The sequence below is a fragment of the Quercus lobata genome, chromosome 1 (genome assembly GCF_001633185.2).
Source record: "Quercus lobata isolate SW786 chromosome 1, ValleyOak3.0 Primary Assembly, whole genome shotgun sequence".
Classification (NCBI taxonomy): Eukaryota; Viridiplantae; Streptophyta; class Magnoliopsida; order Fagales; family Fagaceae; genus Quercus; species Quercus lobata.
In genome coordinates, this window is record NC_044904.1 from 36,931,238 (window position 1) to 36,952,472 (window position 21,235).

A 21,235-nucleotide genomic window follows, 5' to 3' on the forward strand; every position below is an offset into this window, starting at 1 on the left:
ATATATTAAAAAACAATGATTTTATGAAATTAAATGGTTTTATTACCTTAAAAAAAAGAGTGTAAAATAAAGTAAACAGACTTGAAATAGGCTAAAAAGCCCACTTATTATTGATTCAAAAATCCAGTGAAGATGGGTCTGGATTATGCTTAAGACGAGATCCGACCCATCCTGATAATAAGAAAAGACAAGATACCAAAACCCTAGTAATCCTTGTTGTCGTGTACGGCCTCCTATTTTCTCACTCACACTGAAACTAAATACTAAAATACACAGTCATCTCTCCACTTTCGCAAAAAGCAAGAACAATCTTATTGGAAATGTCCTTCAACTCCAACTATAGCTTCAACAAGAGCCTCATTTCGATTCCTCAGAAATTCTAGTAGCTTCACTTTTCTCTATATAACACTACTTTTCCTGCTCTGAGAGTAGAGCGAGAGCCACTCACTTATTACAACGAAAGTAACCATGGCCTATTGCGTCGACTGCCAAAGCCTCTCTTCAAACTCCCTTCTCTCACAATCGGCTTCGTTTTTCTCTCTTTCCAAACCCCACTTGTCGAAACAAAATAATTCCAGGTTGTTCTTTCGCTTCAACAAGCTTTGTGGTGCGAGAAGCTCTGCCTCTTTAAGCCTTTGGCATAGCAACTATCGCCTCCGGCTCAACTCGGTTCGGAACCAACATGCAGTGTCCGAAATCGATGTTTCGGAGAAAGTATCGCCGAAAGGGGCACCGAAATTGGGGAAAAGGACTGACTTGAAGAAGATTCTGATAATCGGAGCCGGACCCATCGTGATTGGTCAAGCGTGTGAGTTCGATTACTCGGGGACTCAAGCATGCAAAGCTCTCAAGGAAGAAGGGTACGAAGTCATTTTGATAAACTCGAACCCGGCGACGATCATGACCGACCCGGATATGGCCGATAGGACTTACATTGCTCCGATGACTCCCGAATTCGTCGAACAGATCATCGAAAAGGAGCGCCCCGACGCTCTATTGCCCACCATGGGCGGCCAGACTGCGCTTAATCTCGCGGTGGCGCTCGCCGAGAGCGGCGCGCTCGATAAATACGGCGTCGAATTGATCGGAGCGAAGCTCGAGGCGATAAAGAAAGCCGAGGATAGAGATCTCTTCAAGCAGGCAATGAAGAACATCGGTATCAAAACGCCGCCGTCTGGAATTGGAACGACGCTTGAAGAGTGTATCGAAATCGCCGGTGAAATTGGCGAGTTCCCGTTGATTATTCGGCCGGCGTTTACTCTAGGCGGCACCGGCGGCGGCATTGCTTATAACAAAGACGAATTCGAGGCCATATGCAAGGCGGGGCTGGCGGCGAGTGTGACTACGCAGGTTTTGGTGGAGAAGTCTCTGTTGGGGTGGAAGGAATATGAGCTTGAGGTAATGAGGGATTTGGCTGACAACGTGGTTATCATTTGTTCCATTGAGAATATTGATCCTATGGGGGTTCATACCGGGGATTCGATCACGGTGGCCCCAGCTCAGACATTGACTGATAAGGAGTACCAGAGGCTTCGAGATTATTCGATTGCTATCATAAGGGAAATTGGAGTTGAGACTGGAGGTTCCAATGTGCAGTTTGCTGTTAATCCTGAGGATGGTGAGGTGATGGTGATTGAGATGAACCCAAGAGTGTCAAGGTCATCGGCTCTGGCATCAAAGGCCACCGGGTTTCCCATAGCCAAAATGGCCGCCAAGTTGTCAGTTGGTTATTCATTGGATCAGATTCCTAATGACATTACAAAGAAAACCCCGGCTAGTTTCGAGCCTTCAATAGATTATGTGGTGACAAAGGCAAGTGTTTCTGCACTTTATTCTTCTACATTTAAATGTTTAGTGTTACTATTATTATTATTATATTGTTATTGTCATCCAAAACCAACAGTAGCTTGTTTTTTTAAAGTAGTAATACTATAAATTAAGTTATAAGACTGGTGGGTGACAGATGAACTAAGTTAATTTTGAAAATTTTTTAAGTGAATTTGAGTACATGATTGTTTGATGGTCCATCCAATTCCCACATCTGATAAGTGATTTGCTATTGCTCATAATTCATCCTATTTTCCTTGCACCTTTCCATATTTGAGAAGTGCCCTGATATTCTTTGCATAGTTTTGAAGTTTCCACTTCTGACAATGTGGCAGGCATTGATCTACTAAACTAGAAAGTTGGTCTTTAAAAGGTGGTTCCCTGGAATTTGTAGAGTAATAAAAGATAGGGTTCATTATGCCATGAAGCCATTTTGAACACCCTACATTAATTTGCATTGCATGCCTTTATGTGCATATGAGAGAGAGAGTTTTGACCTTAACGTTTTATATATTCATGTACTTGGCATAGATACTTTGACCATGTTTGTATAGACTATAAAATATAATGCTTCTTTTTCCATCACATTTCTTTAGTCTAATGTACATTTTCAATGATGTTATGATCGACGCTATTTTCATATTTGAGATTGCATTATCCATTAGCTTATGCTAACTTCCACTAATATGTTTTAGTAGGATTCTATGTTGGTGGGAAGGAATATAATTTTTATTGCCAATATTATTATAATCAACCAATTGTCTGTTAAGCCATGTGCATCTCTTTGTACTTGGCATATCATTCTGTCATGCCATCTCACTCTCCTCATTTTACTTATTGCTTTTCTTTGTCATCAACATTGATCATGCCATGCAGATCCCCCGGTTTGCTTTTGAGAAGTTCCCTGGTTCTGAACCAATACTGACAACTCAAATGAAATCTGTTGGTGAGTCAATGGCAGTTGGCCGCACATTCCAGGAGTCCTTCCAGAAAGCAGTTCGATCACTGGAATGTGGCTACTCCGGATGGGGTTGTGCAAAGGTTAAGGAACTTGACTGGGACTGGGACCAGTTGAAATATAGTCTTCGGGTACCTAACCCAGAGCGTATCCATGCCATATATGCTGCTATGAAGAAGGGCATGAAGGTAGATGATATTCATGAGCTGAGTTACATTGATAAATGGTTCCTCACACAGCTTAAAGAGCTGGTAGATGTGGAACAGTTCCTCCTGGCATATAACTTGTCTAATCTGACAAAGAACGACTTGTATGAAGTGAAGAAAAGAGGTTTCAGTGATAAGCAAATAGCCTTTGCAACTAAATCCACAGAGAAAGAAGTTCGGTTGAGGCGGCTCTCTTTAGGTGTGATTCCAGCATATAAGCGGGTAGATACTTGTGCAGCAGAGTTTGAGGCTAATACTCCTTATATGTACTCCTCCTATGATTTTGAGTGTGAATCAGCTCCCACCCAAGGAAAGAAGGTTTTAATTTTAGGTGGAGGACCAAATCGGATAGGTCAGGGGATTGAATTTGACTATTGCTGTTGCCATACATCTTTTGCCCTCCAGGTTTGTGCCTTTGACTATTCTATCCTCATTCCTTCCCTCTTTGTAGCACGTTTTCTCATTAAGAGAATTAGATTATTCTACCATGCCTGGACAAGTTTATTGACATAAACAGCAACATGCTACATGCTGAATGGCATTGCTATTTAGTGATCAAACATACTAATTACCAGTCTTCTTGATGTGGGAAGCGTGAATTTTTTTTATATTTTAATTTAGTTTTGTTTAATTTTAAAAGTCAATTGTATTATTATTATTATTATTTTTTAAATTGTTCCATTGTATTTTATTTTGGATCTTATTAGTTAAGTAAGTAATTAATATTTTTTTCTAGAATTAAGATATTTTTGTAATTCAATAACTTGGATTTTTCTAAGCCAATTAGAATTAAATCATAGTAGTCTCCAATGGAGACAACTTTCAGTTTGCTTGATTAATTAAATTTCTGTTGAAATTTTCTCATTGGTCTGATTCAAGCCAACTATAGATTCTGATTTCTAGGTTTTGCTTTCTTGTTGCTGCCAACTCCAAGAAAATCTAGGTGCTGATTCTTAGGTTATTTTATTTTAATGTTCTTCAATTTTCAGTGTTGAATTAGTTTTGGGTAGTCCTGTGTCACTTCTATTATAAGCTATTGAGATAGGCATGTTGAACTTCTGATATAGAACTGGAAATAGATTAATTTAGTTAGATACTTTATGTATTTATAATTGGCGTAAATTGTTGGATTTCCACCTCAATCAATATCTGTGATTTGTCTGTTTTAACTCAGATTGGCTTTGGGTCATTCTACTGCATTGCCTGTCATAATGGTGATTTAATTCATATGATTATAGGATCCAGTCCAAAATGTGGTCCACTTATTTTTTATTTAGATGGCATAATAGAATATATGAACCAGTCCAATTTTTTCCTGTAATTCTTTAGGCTTCTTTATGCCTTCTTTGCACAAAGTAGTTGTCTCTTTTCAATAAATTTTTTATTACCTATAAAAAAAAAAAAAGGAATGTATGAACTGAAACCTGGTTGTAACTGTGTTGTTGCCCTAATATAGTTACTCTTCATTGCATGCCATAATTGTTGGTCATTTAAGGGTTGTAGGAACCAGTCTAAAAGATGTCCTGTTCATAGCAAATTTAGATGAAATGACAAACATAGTCTTGGAAACATGTTTATACATGGTCATATTACTTTAATATGATTACTCTCCAGTTTCATCTTTGAATTTTCTTCTTTTCTCTTTGCAGAAAGCAGGATATGAGACAATCATGATGAATTCAAACCCTGAAACAGTGTCCACTGATTATGACACAAGTGATCGTCTATACTTTGAACCCCTGACAATTGAAGATGTTACGAATATTATCGATTTGGAACGACCTGTTGGTATCATTGTGCAGTTTGGAGGTCAAACACCACTGAAGTTGGCTCTCCCAATCCAGCAGTATTTAGATGAGAACAAGCCAGTGTGCGCCAGTGGGGTTGGGCATGTACGCATTTGGGGTACATCACCTGATTCCATAGATGCAGCTGAAGACAGAGAGAGGTTTAATGTAATCCTGAAAGAGTTAAATATTGAACAGCCAAAAGGAGGAATTGCCAAGAGTGAATCTGATGCCCTTGCCATTGCCAAGGAAGTTGGGTATCCAGTTGTTGTCCGGCCTTCGTATGTATTGGGTGGCCGTGCAATGGAGATTGTGTATAGTGATGACAGGCTTGCGACATACCTGGAAAATGCTGTTGAGGTGGATCCGGAACGTCCTGTATTGGTTGACAAGTATTTATCTGATGCCATTGAGATTGATGTTGATGCACTTGCTGACTTAAATGGAAATGTGGTCATTGGTGGGATCATGGAGCACATTGAACAGGCTGGGGTCCATTCTGGAGACTCAGCTTGTATGATTCCAACACAAACTATCCCATCTTCTTGCTTAGACACAATTAAGTCTTGGACTATAAAGTTGGCGAAAAGGCTAAAGGTATGTGGTCTCATGAACTGTCAGTATGCAATAACAATGTCTAGGGAGGTTTTCTTGCTTGAAGCAAATCCTCGTGCTTCCCGTACTGTCCCATTTGTGTCAAAGGCTATTGGGCATCCATTGGCTAAATATGCTTCCCTCGTCATGTCTGGGAAGTCCCTTCATGAACTAGGTTTCACAGAAGAGGTAATCCCTAAGTATGTGTCAGTCAAGGAAGCTGTCCTTCCATTTGAGAAGTTCCAGGGCTGTGATGTGTTGCTGGGGCCTGAGATGCGCAGCACTGGAGAGGTGATGGGTATTGATCCTGTTTTTGCTGTAGCATTTGCCAAGGCTCAAATTGCAGCCGGGCAGAAGCTTCCACTTTCTGGCACTGTGTTCCTCAGCTTGAATGACTTGACAAAGCCCCATCTTGAAAAAATTGCAAGGGCCTTTCTGGCACTGGATTTTAGTATTGTTTCAACTTCAGGGACAGCTCATGTTCTTGAATTAGCAAAGATCCCAGTGGAGCGAGTGCTAAAGTTGCATGAGGGGCGACCACATGCTGGTGATATGCTTGCTAATGGGCAGATCCAATTGATGGTGATTACAAGCTCTGGTGATGCGCTTGATCAGATTGATGGAATGAAGCTGAGGAGAATGGGCCTTTCTTACAAGGTTCCTGTAATAACAACTGTTCCTGGAGCTTTGGCAACTGCCGCAGCAATAAGGAGCTTGAAGTCCAGTACTTGTAAGATGATTGCTCTTCAGGACTTATCTGATGTTGAGGTTAAAACAGGGGGTATTAAAGATTTGCAGTCAGTTTCTTCCTCTCTATAGACTGACTAGGGATTTCTCTGGTAATTTAATGTACTTTATCCTCCTTTTATTTGATAGTTTTCTAATACGTGTCCATCATTGTTGCTTGGGACAGACTTTTTATGTAGTCGATCGTTTTCACCAAAATTTGGGCTCTCATCTTCTCCCCCCCCCCCCCCCTTCTCTCTCTCTTTTCTGTGATCTAGTTGTAATTTTTGAGACTGTTATGCAGGACAATAATTTGATGTTGAGGTCTGAGAGGGGTATGTTGATGCAATTGTCATTTGTTAGCACTTAATTGCAATATGTTAATTACTTATCTTTGAAAGATGTCTACTTTAAAGGTACTGCTTCCGGACACCCATAGAGCTAGATTTCTAGGTTCTAAATCAGGAGCCTGCTTCAGCTTACCATCACTCAATTTTAATTTCTGCTGGTTTAGAAATCTTGGTAGATGCCAATGAGATATAGCTCAACTGACACTTTCTTCTCTCATAATAATGGGATGGGGGGTGGCATCATGGGTTCAAGACCCACTGGATAAAAAGGGTAAATTACAATTGGGGTCTATGTGTAACTTACCAATATAAAAAGGGTAAATTACAATTGGGTAAACTAAATAGTTAGTCCCTTTATAAGGCCCTGTTGCTTGGACGACTCCACCGCAAGACTGTTACAAGGTCAACGTGGATGGTGCTCTCTTCAAAGACTTGGGCTACTGTGGAATTGGGGTGGTAATCTGCAATGACAAGGGTCAGCTTATGGGAGCTATGTCCAAGGCCCTGTTGCTTGGACTCCACCACGAGACTGTTGCAAGGTCAACATGGATGGAGCTGTCTTCAAAGACTTGGGCCACTGTGGAATTGGGGTAGTAATCCGCAATGACAAGGGTCAGCTTATGGGAGCTATGTCAAAGAGATTTCCATTCCCTCTTGGCGCTCTGGAGGTTGAAGCAAAGGCGGCAGAGTGTGGGGTTATATTTGCTTGGGAGCTGGGACTTAAAAAAATTATTTTAGAGGGAGACTCCAAGGTGGTAATGCATTCTGTGGCTGATTCTCATCCTGCTCCTTTGTCTATTCGGTATGTGGTGGCTGCCGGCTGGGACAAAGTCTTGGCTGTCTTTGTTTACTTCTTGGAAAGCAGTTTTCACTAGCTGACAATCTAACTCTGCTACTCATCTCTTAGTTAGATATGCTAATGGAGTCTCTGATTGTACAATCTTAGCTAGATATGCTAATGTAATCTGTGATTGTACAATTTGGGTGGAAGATACACCACCTATTATTGCATCTCAGATTGAGATTGATGTAGTATCTTTGGGCTCTTGCCCTGTTTAATGAAATCAGTATCTTTCTATCAAAAAAAAAAAAAAAAAAAACACAGTTAATCCCTATCTTTTACACCAAATGTCAATTTGGTTCCTAACTTTTTTTGAAGTTGACCTCTTTTATCACATTGTATGCCTCTCTTTATTTGCAAAGGATCAATGGACTCCGTTCACATAAATATATTATTCCCAAGAACATTATAAATGTATTGCTGCAAAGAGAATTCGCCAAACTGAATTTAATCAGGCTATCCGAATAATAGGGCTATATTTAACGAGATGTTCTAAGGATTCTACTCAAGGATTCTCAACTTGACTCGCAAAACCACAACGATATAGAGATCTGTAAATTTTTTTGGGAGGAAAACCAAGATCTGTAATTTGGTGGGGTAAAAGAATCGCATCTCTATAATGTGCAACACCTAAAAAAATGGGCTTAGAATAATCAATGGATTGTGTTAACTCCCTATTTTGCCAACTGCAATGAGAGAGAGAAAGTTAGGTTTTTTTAGAATTTTCCCCAAACTTGAACTATGAACAGAAAATTTGATTTTTTTTTTTGATGTGGCGATATAGTTGTAGTTGTAGTTGATGTGGCATAGAAAATCATTTTTTATTAGTTCGTTTGACACATTAGATTTTTCCATTTAAGGATAACGGCAGTATCCAAATTGACACGACACTGAAAATGTTAGGGATCAAATTGACACAATTAAAAAGTTAAGGATCAGATCAACATATGGTATAAAGGATGAGGATCAACTATGTAATTTACCCATTACAATTTATCCTCTTCTAGTTTGGCCCAATCACAATTTGTCCACAAACTTTCAATTTTAACATTTGACCCGTTAAAGTTTGGATTAAATAAAAAAAAGTTTTTAGTATTCCGTCCAAATTAATAGATTTTGCATTTTTTAGGAAAATAAATTATCTAACTTGGTTTGAACCAATAACAATTTAGCTCCACTAGCCTTTTTAATTGTTACATTTTGACCCTTAAAAGTTGGGTTAAATTGAAATTGTTAGGGTTTTAGGGGTATTAGAAAAAACCCTAATTGTTTTATTTTAGTCCAAATTTTAGGTCAAATGTAACAATTGAAAGTTTGTAGAATAAATTATGGTAGGATCACAAGGTGCTAAATTGAAATTTTCTTTTTTATATATATAAAAGATGAGTTTAAGCTACACCTAGTATAACTTCACAAAAGTTACACTTTTTTTTAACCATATATTGTAAAAAAGGAATCACTTGCTATGTAATTATTGTTCTAAAATTTAATGGCCAATGCATTAATTTATTCTTTATTTTCCAAAATCTCATACATTCTCTCTCTTCTCACCCAAAAGTCCTTCCCTTTCTCTCTCTAAACTCACCTCCACTGCTAGAGCTCTACTCTCTCTGCAGATTCTAATGACAGCAAGGTTGCGTGGGCAATAAAACCAACTGGGTTTACGAAGTTTCTGTTCATATTATTTGTCCTATTTAGAATTGAGATGTCATGTCTCAGCGCACGTGCGCGCACACACACACACAAAACCCTGCACAGATGAGCTTCAAGAATTTCAAAGGTGAAATTGCTACGGAGAGATTTTTTTTTTTTTTTTTTTTGAAAATAACACTAAAAGCCAAACTATTTTGTTTGTTAGCACAGTTTTGAAACAAATTTGGTATCTAACAACTCGAGACCAAAGTACTTGATTTCGGTGTTCTAAATCGAGCACGATGGAGTCGATTTCAACATAGAACTCAAGCCTATTGGACTTGATTTCGTTGTTCAGTTTCAACAAACTCAAGCAAAACTCAACTCCAGTAAAACCCAAGTCCGATCCGATCCGAGCAAAACCCAGGTGAGCTTTGGCGAGGAACGAGAGATATGGAACAAGACAAAGTGAGAGAGAACCACCGATCTGATCCAATCAACTCCAGCAACTCCGATCCGATCCAATCCTAACAACTCCAACAAAACCTGTGCGACCCGATCCGAGCAAAACCCCAAGTGGGTCTTGGGTTTGTTGATGTTGTTGTTTCTCTTTGGTTGTTGTGTTTGATTGTTGGAGAAGAAGAGTCTTTGGAAATGGGTTGTGTTTGATTGTTTGAGAAGAAGATTTTTTGATTGTTTCTCTTTTCTCTTTGGCAGTGTTTCTCTTTCATTGTTTTCGCTTTTGTTGTGAGTACTGAAATCGAGTCTAAACGGCTCAATTTCAATTTGATGGAAAATGAGTCTGATGGACTCGAGTTTGGCATTCCAAAATTGAGTATTTTACACTCGAGTTGTTAGTTTCTTATATAGTTTTGAAAACGTGCTAATTAATGAATTTGTTTAAAAATCAATGTTAAAAAAAAAAAAAAAAAAAAAAAAAAAAAAAAAAAAAAAAAAAAAAACCCGAAGGAGCTTGCAAACCTTCCAGAGCTTCTCTATCTCTATCTAATTGAGAATCTTCATTTTGGAAAAATTCCCCTAGAATCAGGAATTTATAAACTAGTGTGGGCTATAAAACCCTAAGTCTCAAATGTTCAACGCAAATGAAGAATATCGAGCCTAATTTTCTCACCCCCACTGCCATGAACATGGAACCAATTTTTTGCCTCTCTTTCTTCTATTTTTACAGGTTTCTTTTTAAGAGTGTGTTTGTTATTTTTCTTCCATTGCCACAAACCATTTAGGATGAATCAACTAGTTAACTTCAGTGATGAGTCAGTGACAATGAATCTTTACTTTGTTTTGAATCTAAAAACATTAATTACATAGCAAGTGAATTTTATTTTAGATTTTTAGATGGTGGCTGGGGTAGTTTATTCGTAGTTTATTCCTCAATAGTGTGTCCAAAGGATTTTGTTTTAGTAAGGTTTCACGTCATCCAAAAAAAAAAAAAAAAAGACTCTAGCTCTCGTTAATTTAGTTATGGCTATTGTACGTCTGTACCTATTTGGTTTTGTTCAGTCATTTTGAATGTCATCTAAGTGTATTTTTAACATTGCTTTGCTTTCATACAACTTGGTCTACTTTAGGTTGTTAACATTGTTTAAGATGTATCTAACGCAAAGGTTGATAATAGAAGTTTCAAGACTACCTACCAAAAAATATTTTTCCCAATGAAAATGGTTGACTAAATTGCAAATTACATAGTTAAAGTTTTCGATCATTTTGATTTTTCTCCTTTGATTCAAAGTTTGGATTTGGACCCTTAACATTACGTAGTGTTTTGAAACAAGCCTTTTCATACATGCCTTGTTGATAAGGTAATTATTAAATGTCATCTAAGCTTTCATGTGTGTTAGCTGGTCTAATAAACTTATAAGATGACATCTTAATTATGCCAAGTCAATTAAATTAATGGTGGTAGGTTGTAGTGTTGGAGCAATAAATCGAATTTGAGATAGAGACAGAGAGAGAGTGGTGGTGGGAATTGGGGGTGGAATTTTGGCTGGGCTTTAGGCTGTCACGAGTGATGGTAGGAGTGTGGTTTGGGCCGAGATGCTTGGAGGGCTGGGCTGGTCCGTGAGGTGAAGTGTGTTGGTGTTTGGGGTTTGGTTAAGAGATGGGCTTGTGCGTGTGGTGAAGTGGGCTGGTGTTTGGGGTTTGGTAAATAGTAATGTGGATTAAATTAAATATACATATTCCTAATGTGGACAAAACGACATAATTTTAGTATAGAAAAATCACGTTGTTTTGAGTTGACGTGGCATCTACTTCTTCAATGAATTTAGATTGAATGATTCAAATTAAAATAGTATGGAATGTTTAGAGGTGTAAATCTAAATTCTTAAACATTAGGGACTAAAATCAAAAGATTCCAAACTCTAAGAATGTAAATTGCAATTTGACTATATTGGCTGAAAAGAGATGCTCCCATTATGCCATTCTAATTCTAATTGAACTAGAATTTTTAACAAGGCATTACAATGTTTTAGACCTTTTGTAGAAATGAAAAAAAAGGGAAAAACGGAAAATAAAAGAGTAAGGTAATAATAGCTTGTGTATAGTTTCAGTTATTCGGCAGCCATCTTCCCCCTCCCACCTCTCTTCTATTCTTATTCTTTTTCTTTTCTAAAATTACATCAAACCAGTTTATTGCCTTCTTCCTTATTGGAGCATGTGCATTTTATTTTTTGATAAGTTGGAGCATGTGCATTTATTCAAAAGTAATATGCATAATGCATATAGAGTGTTGGAGCATGTGCATTTTTTGAATATGCATAATGCATGTAAAATGTTGAACGTTCACATAGCTTAAAAAAAAGACTTTAATCGGTGCCGACCGTAGTTATATTGTATAGAGATTAGCGGTCAACTTAAGCCCACCGTTTGCTCAAAAAAAAAAAAAAAAGTTAAGCCCACCTCAACTGAAGAATCTGGACCTTCTGGAGAGGAAGCATGAAAATCAGTCATGGATGCTGCATTGAATAATTCTTGACTGTTGCTGTTGAAAGGTCTATAAATATTTGTTTAAACTTATCAAAAAAGAAAGGCAAAGATAACCTGTTTCAAATTCTGTTATCATTATATTGAGAATTTAATTAAATGCTACCTACTCATGCTATAGTATACTATAATAGCTAAGCACTAATACAGTACCAAAACCTGCATAATTGCTAGCTGCATGTCAGTGTCAAAACTTATAACAGTCAAAAAGCCCATAATTCTTCTCATTTCCTTCTCCTTAATTATTTAGTAATAAAAAAAAAAAAAAAGGGCATACTTCTTCATTATGTGACAGGTACTATAGCATAACTTTGAATAATTTAGGTTTTGCATTATTTTAGAATCATCAAGCAGGCACTTGATGTGGTTTGGATGGAAGAGTCTCCTCCACCGGCACTACAGGCTTTGTATTCGGATTTAGCTTTCTTGAATGAATGAATGAATACCCGCCTTGTTTTCAAAAAAAAAAAAAAAGAATCATCAAGCAGGGAAAGAAAATGTTAAGGATATTGATACAATTAAAAAAGTTAATGACCAAATCGACTTATGGTGTAAAAGATAGGGATCAACTATGTAATTACCCATTACAATTTATCATCTTCTAGATTGGCTCAATCATAATTTAGTCAACAAACTTTCAATTTTGACATTTGACCCATTAAAGTTTGGATTAAACAAAAAAAAAAAAAAGTTTTTAGTATTCCTTCCAAATTAATAGATTTTGCATTTTTTTTGGCAAATAAATTATCTAACTTGGTTTGAACCAATAACAATTTAGCTCCGTTGGCCTTTTTAATTTTTACATTTTGACCCTTAAAAGTTGAGTTAAAATGAAATCGTTAGGGTTTTAGGGGTATTAGACAAAACCCTAATTGTTTTATCTTAGTCTAAACTTTAGGTCAAATGTAACAATTAAAAATTTTTAGATTAAATTATGGTAGGGTCACAAGGTGGTAAATTGAAACTTTCTTTTATATATATATATATATATATAATGGGTTTAACTTACATCTGGTATAACTTCACAAGAGTTATACTTTTTTTTAACCATAGATTGTAAATGGTCAGAAGGGAATCACTTGCTATGTAATTGATGTTTAAAAGTAATTAATGTTCTAAAATTTAATGGCCAACACATTAATTTATTCTTTATTTTCCAAAATCTCATACATTCTCTCTTTTCTCACCCAAAAGTCATTTTCTTTCTCTCTTTAAGCTCACCTCTATTGCCAGAGCTCCACTCTCTTTGTTGATTCTATTAATAGTGTAAAGTTGTAATTCTCAATTATGTTTTGTTGACTTTATTCCATAAAAAAAAGTGTTGTAATTGCATTAATTTATTTCTTTGTATTTTGTGGGATTTAATTGTAATGGGTTTAGTATTAAATTGGTGAAGAACAGAGTAACTCGCAACTGGCTCGCAAGTGAACAACTCGCGAAAGATCACATGAGAAGCACATGCTGGAAGCTAAAGAGTTAAGTGCCAAAAAGGATCTTGTGACTCATTTCGTGACTTGGCCAACCTGCGAGATACACTGCTAGCCTGTTAAGTGTGTTTTCCTTATTTCTTTACCCACACTATAAAAGCCCACATTACACACAAAATTATAAGGAGACTTTTAGAGAAAAAAAACCCTAAAAATGCATTTGAGAGTTAGAAATTTTAAACCCACAATCATCTACTCATTTCTCTTAGTTTTTCTCTACTCCTACCTCTCTAATTACATATCTTTGAGAGGTTTTTAACTCAAACACATATCTCACCCAATCTAAGTGTTGAGAGTTGTTTTGGTGCTTATAGGAAGCATTGGATGAAGCTATTCTTTGGTGGATGCAATTTGAAGCTAATTGTGGGATTCGAATAAGTAGTGAAGACAAGACTCAATGAAGTTCGTTGGGAGCTAGAACTCGGAGGGTTCAAGTACAGTGGATAGATTAGGCTTGGAGGGTCTTTTTGATATCCTTGTACTCTAACTTTATTCACTAATGGATCATTTTGGCTTGGAGGGCCGTGGAGAGGTTTTTATGCCGAGTACTTCAGTTTTCCTCTTTGATAACACTTCTCGGTGCTATCTCATATTTGCATATCTCTTCCCTTTCTTTTTGTGCTTTACATTTATTGTTTAATATATATGTCTATGCATTAGAGTGTAGTTCCAGTTAGTTGTGTTTTATTTATTCTTATTCCATACTTAATTGAGTAGATTAAAACCAATTAAGCCGTAATATTAAAATTAGGGTCCAAACAAGCTTTAGTGTTTTACACTATTGAGCTTTTAGACAACAAGATTGCGTGGGCTATAAAACCAATTGGGTTTATGAAGTTTCTGTTCATATAATTTGTCTTATTTAGAGTTGAGATGTCATGTCTCAGGAAAAAAAAAAAAAAAAAAAACTTGCATGGATGAGCTTCAAGAATTTCAAAGGTGAAATTGCTAAGAAGCTTGCAAACCTTCTAGAGCTTCTCTATCTCTATCTATTCATTTTGGAAAAATTCCCCTAGAATCAAGAATTTATAAACTAGTGTGAGCTATAAAACCCCAAGTCTCAAATGTTCAATGCAAATGATGAATATCGAGCCTAATTTTCTCACCCCTACTGGCATGAACATTGAACCAATTTTTTTTCCTCTCTCTCTCTTCTATTTTTACAAGTTTCTTTTTAAAAGTGTGCTTGTTATTTTTTTTCCACCTCCACAAACCATTTAGGACAAATTAAAAACAAAACAAAAAAAAAAAAAAAAAAAAAAAAAAAAAAAAAAAAAAAAAAAAAAAAAAAACCTTGCATGGATTAGCTTCAAGAATTTCAAAGGTGAAATTGCTAAGAAGCTTGCAAACCTTCTAGAGCTTCTCTATCTCTATCTATTCATTTTGGAAAAATTCCCCTAGAATCAGGAATTTATAAACTAGTGTGGGCTATAAAACCCCAAGTCTCAAATGTTCAATGCAAATGATGAATATCGAGCCTAATTTTCTCACCCCTACTGGCATGACCATTGAACCAATTTTTTTTCCTCTCTCTCTTCTATTTTTATAGGTTTCTTTTTAAAAGTGTGCTTGTTATTTTTCTTCCACCTCCACAAACCATTTAGGACAAATTAACTAGTAAACTTCAACGGTGAGTCAGAAACAATGAATCTTTACTTTTTTCTTAATTTTAGAACATTAATTATATAGCAAGTGGTTTCTTTCTCACCATTAAATCTTTTACAATCTACAGTTAAGAAGATGTGCAATTTTTGTGAAGTTATACCAGATGTAACTTAAACATATATATATATTACAAAATCTTGGTAGAGAAATTTATTTTAGATTTTGAGATGGTGGTTGCAGTCGTATATCTATGGTTTATTCCTTAAGGGTGGGTCCAAAGGATTTTACCTTTGTGAGGTTCCACATCATCTAAATAAAAAAAATAAAAATAAAAAATAGAGAAAAAAGAGATGCTGCTTCACATTAATTTAGTTATGGCTTTTGTACTTATTTAGTTTTCTTCAGTCATTTTAAAAGTCATCTAAGGGCACAGTTAGTAAACTATAATGGTAATTACATAGGAATAGAAATAAGTATTACAAAGAATACAATGCGTTGTAATGTAATACTTATTACTATTCATTTGTTTAATGACAACACGATAATAAAACCATGAAGACAATAGAATAAAAGCATTTTAAATCAAACTTAAGATATAGTTAAGGAAATATCTTTCTCATATAATTATATATTCTAAAAAATAATATATATATATATATATTTTTTTAAAAAAATTTGAAAGACAGATTAGTTATTTTTTTATGATTTTTTTTTCATAATTGTTATGTGCACGTGGAAAGTTTGTTTATTTGGAAATATATTAATTTTAGAAATTAATACACCTATTAAGGAATAACTATTACAACCCTTTTAGAGATGAATAGTTATTTCTCATTTTAAAGGATAGCTATTCATAAGGAATGACTATTTTCTATAATAAAAACATAACTAAACTACTGAATAGCTAAACCATAGGAATAATTATTACATTACAATGTCTATTACAGTCTACCAAACATACCCTTAAGGTATTTTTAACATTGCTTTACTCTCATACAACTTGGTCTACTTTAGGTTGTTAACCTTGTTCAAGGTGTATCTAACACAAAGGCCTATAATAGATTTTTCAGTGGTAGCTAAAAAAAAAAAAAAAAAAAATCCCAATGAAAATGGCTAACTAAATTTTGAGCCAATTCTATTATACTCTACTCTATTTTCTCCTCAATCCAAAGGGCTCATTAAAGTATTGTGTCATTTTGATTTTTCCACTATGATTCAAAGTTTGGATTTGGACCCTTTATATTATGTGGTGTTTTGAAACAAGTCTTTTCGTCCATGCCCTATTGACGAGGTAATTATTAAATGTCATCTATGATTTTATGTGTGCTAGCCAGTCTGATAAAATTATGATATGTCATTTTAATTATGCCACGTCAATTAAATTAAGGGTGGTGGGTTGTGGTGTTGGGGCAATAAATCAAATTTGAGAGAGAGAGAGAGAGAGAGAGAGAGAGAGAGAGAGAGAGAGAGAGAGAGAGAGAGAAATTAGGGGTGGAATTTTGGCTGGGCTGTAGTGACGAATGGCAGTGGTAGTGGAATTTGGGCCAAGGTGCTAGGAGGGTTGGGCTAGTCTATGAGATGAAGTGTGTAGGTGTTTGGGGTTTGGTTAAGGGATGGGCTAGTGTGTGTGGTGAAGTGGGCTGGTGTTTGGGGTTTGGTTAAGGGATTTCGGATGTTGTGAAGTCGCGTGGGTCTAATATGGGACTTCTTGGTGGCTTGAGAGAGAGAGAGAGAGAGAGAGAGAGAGAGAGAGAGAGAGAGAGAGAGAGAGAGAGAGAGAGAGAGAGAGAGGAAATTGGTAAAAAAAATCAATTAATACTAATGTGGATTAAATATATATGTGAACAAAATGACATAATTTTATTATAAAAAAATCACGTCATTTTGAGTTAAAGTGGCATTTACCTCTTCAATGAATTTAGATGGAATGACTCAAATCAAAGTAGTATGTAACGTTAGAAGTGTAAATCCAAATTCTTAAACATTAGGGACTAAATTCGAAAGATTCCAAACTCTAAGAATGTAAATTGCAATTTGACTATATTAGCTGAAAAGAGATGCTCCCATTATGCAATTCTAATTTTAATTGAACTAGTATTTTTAACGAGGCATTACAATGTTTTAGACCTTTTGTAGAAATGAAAAAAAGGGAAAATAAAAGAGTAAGGTAATAATAGCTTGTGTGTAGTTTCAGTTATTCTGTAGCCATCTTCCCCCTCCCCCCTCTTCAATTCTTTTTCTTTTCTAAAAGTACATCAAACCAGTATATTGCCTTCTTCCTATTGGAGCATGTGCATTCTTTTTTTCTTTTTCTTTTTTTGATAAGTTGGTGCATGTGCATTTATTCAAAAGTAATATGCATAATGCATATAAAATGTTGGAGCGGGTGCATTTTTTGAATATGCATAATGCATGTAAAATGTTGAACATTCACATAGCTTAAAAAAAAAAACTTTAATCGGTGCCGTAGTTTTATTGTATAGAGATTAGCGGTCAAGTTAAGCCTACCATTTGCTCAAAAAAAAAGTTAAGCCCACCTCAACTGAAAATTCTGGACCTTCTAGAGATGAAGCATGACAATCAATCATCGATGCTGCATTGAATAATTCTTGACTGTTGCTGTTGAAAGGTCTATAAATATTTGTTTAAACTTACCAAAAAAGAAAGGCAAAGATAACCTGTTTCAAATTCTGTTATCATTATATTGAGAATTTAATTAAATGCTACCTACTCATGCTATAATATACTACAATAGCTAAGCACTAATACAGTACCAAAACCTGCATTATTGCTAGCTGCATGTCAGTGTCAAAATTTATAACAGTCAAAAAACCCATAATTCTTCTCATTTCCTTTTCCTTAATTATTTAGTAAGAAAAAAAAAAGGGCATATTTCTTCATTATGTGACAGATACTATATCATGACTTTGAATAATTTAGGTACTGCATTATTTTAGAATCATCAAGCAGGGAAAAGAAATAATAAAAAAGGAGATCCAAGAACATAAAGCAGGGTAATAATGCAATACTTGTTTAAGAGAGGAAAAAAAAGAAAAAGAAAAGCTTAATCCTTGTGATAATAAATTCCAACATCTTGTACTTTCAACTGTATGTCTTTGATTTTAGTAGCAAGAGGACCAGTCACCCAGCCTTCTGTATCCCATAACAATGAACAATATAATATTGTTCCTCCTTTTACTAAGCAAGCATTTTTCTGTTAGGAAATTGACCCATGCAACATGTGGATTTGATCTTCCACTAATGTACACTCATCATATTAACGTGTCCGCTAATTTGGCGGCCTTAAGTCATCGAAAGAGAAAAAAAATGAAAGAATTCTACGACCCTATTGAGGTTTACTGTTAGCGGTCCTCGTCCAATGCCTTATTTCTTCTGTAAACCGTGTGGGCCTTAATTAACCTAAATACTACTAGTAAAATGGAGTTTAGAAATATAAGCTAAGGTCAGGGAAGCTCTAGATTCTAGAACACTGACAACTTGCAGAACGTGTTATTTTGAAATTCTGCTAAAGATCATCTAGTTTTGCAACCCATTGGAATCTGCCAGTTGGTGTTGCGTTGATGTTTTTTCATCCATGTCATGCTCTTAGCACATTAATTTGGTATACAGCTTAGGTTTGTGTCATTAATCAAGAAAAGTTTTTGGTCAAGTCTCAAGAATGTTTTGGTCATGGTCTTCGTTACGCATGTTGCAAAGTTGCAATTGGTCATGTAGCCCCATTTTTTGGGGGATCACAGTGACTTGAAATAATTGCTTATTTCGTAAGAGAGACCACCCTAACTGTTGGATGTGGAAGATGAAGCTCTATCCTCATAATCCAATTATTAAGACTCGAAATTAATTTAGTCTTTGTGGAATTTGCATTTATGAAGTGTGCAACCTACTACTTTTTTCCATCATAAATACATTAAGTAAGGAAGACCAGATGGAGAAAAGTGTACTGATGCCGTATGCAGTAAGTGCACTTAGGAGGGCACATAAGACTGGTCCTTGCTTGTCAGTTGTCACTATATATGACGGTATGACCTCAACCTTGAGAAGGACTATTCATGCCATGATTTGAATAGTGACTCGAGGAAGTAGTAAAAAAATTCTATTGCATCTTATGTCATTTTTAGAGTATAAACAATTCAGCTCCTTTTCATTGAATTTTAAATCAGTCCCTTTTCGTTCATTTCAGAAGGTGAATTTGCTTCTTTACGCTGAAGCAAACAAAATGATTGATTGTAGTACTCTTGGACATATCACCAAGCAATCAAGGTGGAATCTGGCGTGTTTGTTTTGTTTTTTCGTACAACAATCACACCTGCATACTTTCAGATATGCTGGAGGCAGATTGCAATTATTACAAGAAAACCCAGTCTTAAGAGTAACGAAAAGTTTCTTAACCTAGCAAAACTCACATATAACAAAATATAAACTTAAATCCAAAGTATTACTAATGACAATAGAAATAAACTGGTTTTCCACTAGCATGTATATGATATGTTCAAAGTATTTCTTATAACAATATATCAACTCATCCACATAAAAACCTTGAGTGTCATGTAGAAAGTTGGTGGGTTCACATGACATTCACTCATTTGAGTTGTTCATATAAATGACTTACTATAACGGTTACAAAAGATACTTTCTCCTCTACCAAGAAAGATTAAAATCTTAGGGAGAGTTTGTTTCGCTGTGATGTGTCCTTAATATGATATACATTATGATGATATACATTACAATGATGTGACATTAAAATTTTTGGTTTATTTTATTTTTTTCTAAGGCTATTATAATTTAAAATTACAAAATAATCACAATATCTTAGGGCTCGTTTGGTACGTATGTTTTAACAATAGTTTTCAGTTTTTTTGAAAATACGTATATATGAAAAAATGTGTAGAAATACATATAATGTTATTTAAAAACTGAAAACATATGTTTAAGTTGATGTACCAAATATGCCCTTAATTTAATCGCATTCCTAAATAATGTAATATTGTGGCATAATGTACATTACAGTGGACCAAACACCCCCTTAGTAGTTACCAATATAATGAGGCTCTGTTCCTGTTAGGTGTTTTTTTTTTTTTTTTTTTGGGGGTGGGTGGGGGATTGGGGGTCCTGTTTTTGGATCTATTTTCATTCACTCTTAGGTGGGAACTAAAGCTTTATACACCGCTGCCTGATACCAATATGAACTCATATTTCATTATACCAACTACTTTGAGTTTGGGGGTAATGGAGACTATGGAGTAAACCATAAAGTAAAGTTCGCTTGTGCTTTCTATTGTAAAGGTCCACACGGAAAAGACTCTTGGAGCAGAGAGGCATGGTAGTGGGGTGGAGGTGGAGCATACAAGTCCAACCATTTCCACCGCAAAGTGGAAGCTCAGATTTTCCAAGAAGTGGAAAACTTGATCACTTAAGATAAGAACCCCGAAACTAATATAATAATAAACAGCATATGCGTTTAGCAGACAAAGTCCTAATTAAAATTTAGATAATGAGAAAGTATATATTACACACAAACACACGTACTGATTTCAAATGCTTTTAGGAATATGTGTAAAACTGTGTAAAACAGTTTTTGTTGCAAACAATTTTAGTGCTTACATAGTTGTCTTATTTGTTAGATTGAAAAGGGTCACAATCGTGAATGGCAGATAGCTTATTTTTTAGGACTCAGTAACTAAGAGTATTCTATATCCTTTTACTTCATGTGCGCAACGAGCTGACCAGCTCTTCACCAACCTCTACCCCACGTTGGCCCGAATTTCCTTGTATCTTTCCCACTCTCACATATAACAATTAACAAGTCACAACTCACAAACTCTCGCAAACATTGGGATACTTGGTCGTTCTCAATATGGATTAGTCACTTGGTGGTGGTTAGAGGAGTAGAAAGATAGCACTGTCTCAGTGTTGGCAGCAAGCCCAATGGGTCAAATTAAAAACGATAATCTAACTGAACTGGATGGACTTGAGCCACTTGGCATCTTTGAAATGGCTGAGATTACAAGTAGGTGTGCGTGGACCTCCTGATTTTCAGGCAATTTGCAAACCAACTAGATTTATTAGTTCTTGGTCTGAGACAGAATTAATGAAAACTAGTTTGGTCTTTGGTCATGTGTTAATTCTACTGGGAACCTCGCTAAGTGTGCTTACTAGTTATCAGTCTGTGCTCATCATGTCAATTCAGTACCAAATGGT

The 21,235-nt window shown here is 35.7% G+C and overlaps 1 protein-coding gene across 1 annotated transcript; it reads left to right on the forward strand.

Annotated features, from left to right (window-relative positions):
* The first annotated feature begins 233 nt into the window (after nucleotides 1-233).
* Nucleotides 234-6,464, forward strand: LOC115989082 (carbamoyl-phosphate synthase large chain, chloroplastic). The gene is made up of 3 exons (XM_031112750.1): nucleotides 234-1,812; nucleotides 2,704-3,396; nucleotides 4,641-6,464. The coding sequence occupies exons 1-3, from the start codon at nucleotides 469-471 to the stop codon at nucleotides 6,189-6,191; spliced, it is 3,588 nt and encodes a 1,195-aa protein (XP_030968610.1). The 5' UTR covers nucleotides 234-468; the 3' UTR covers nucleotides 6,192-6,464.
* Nucleotides 6,465-21,235: the final 14,771 nt, after the last annotated feature.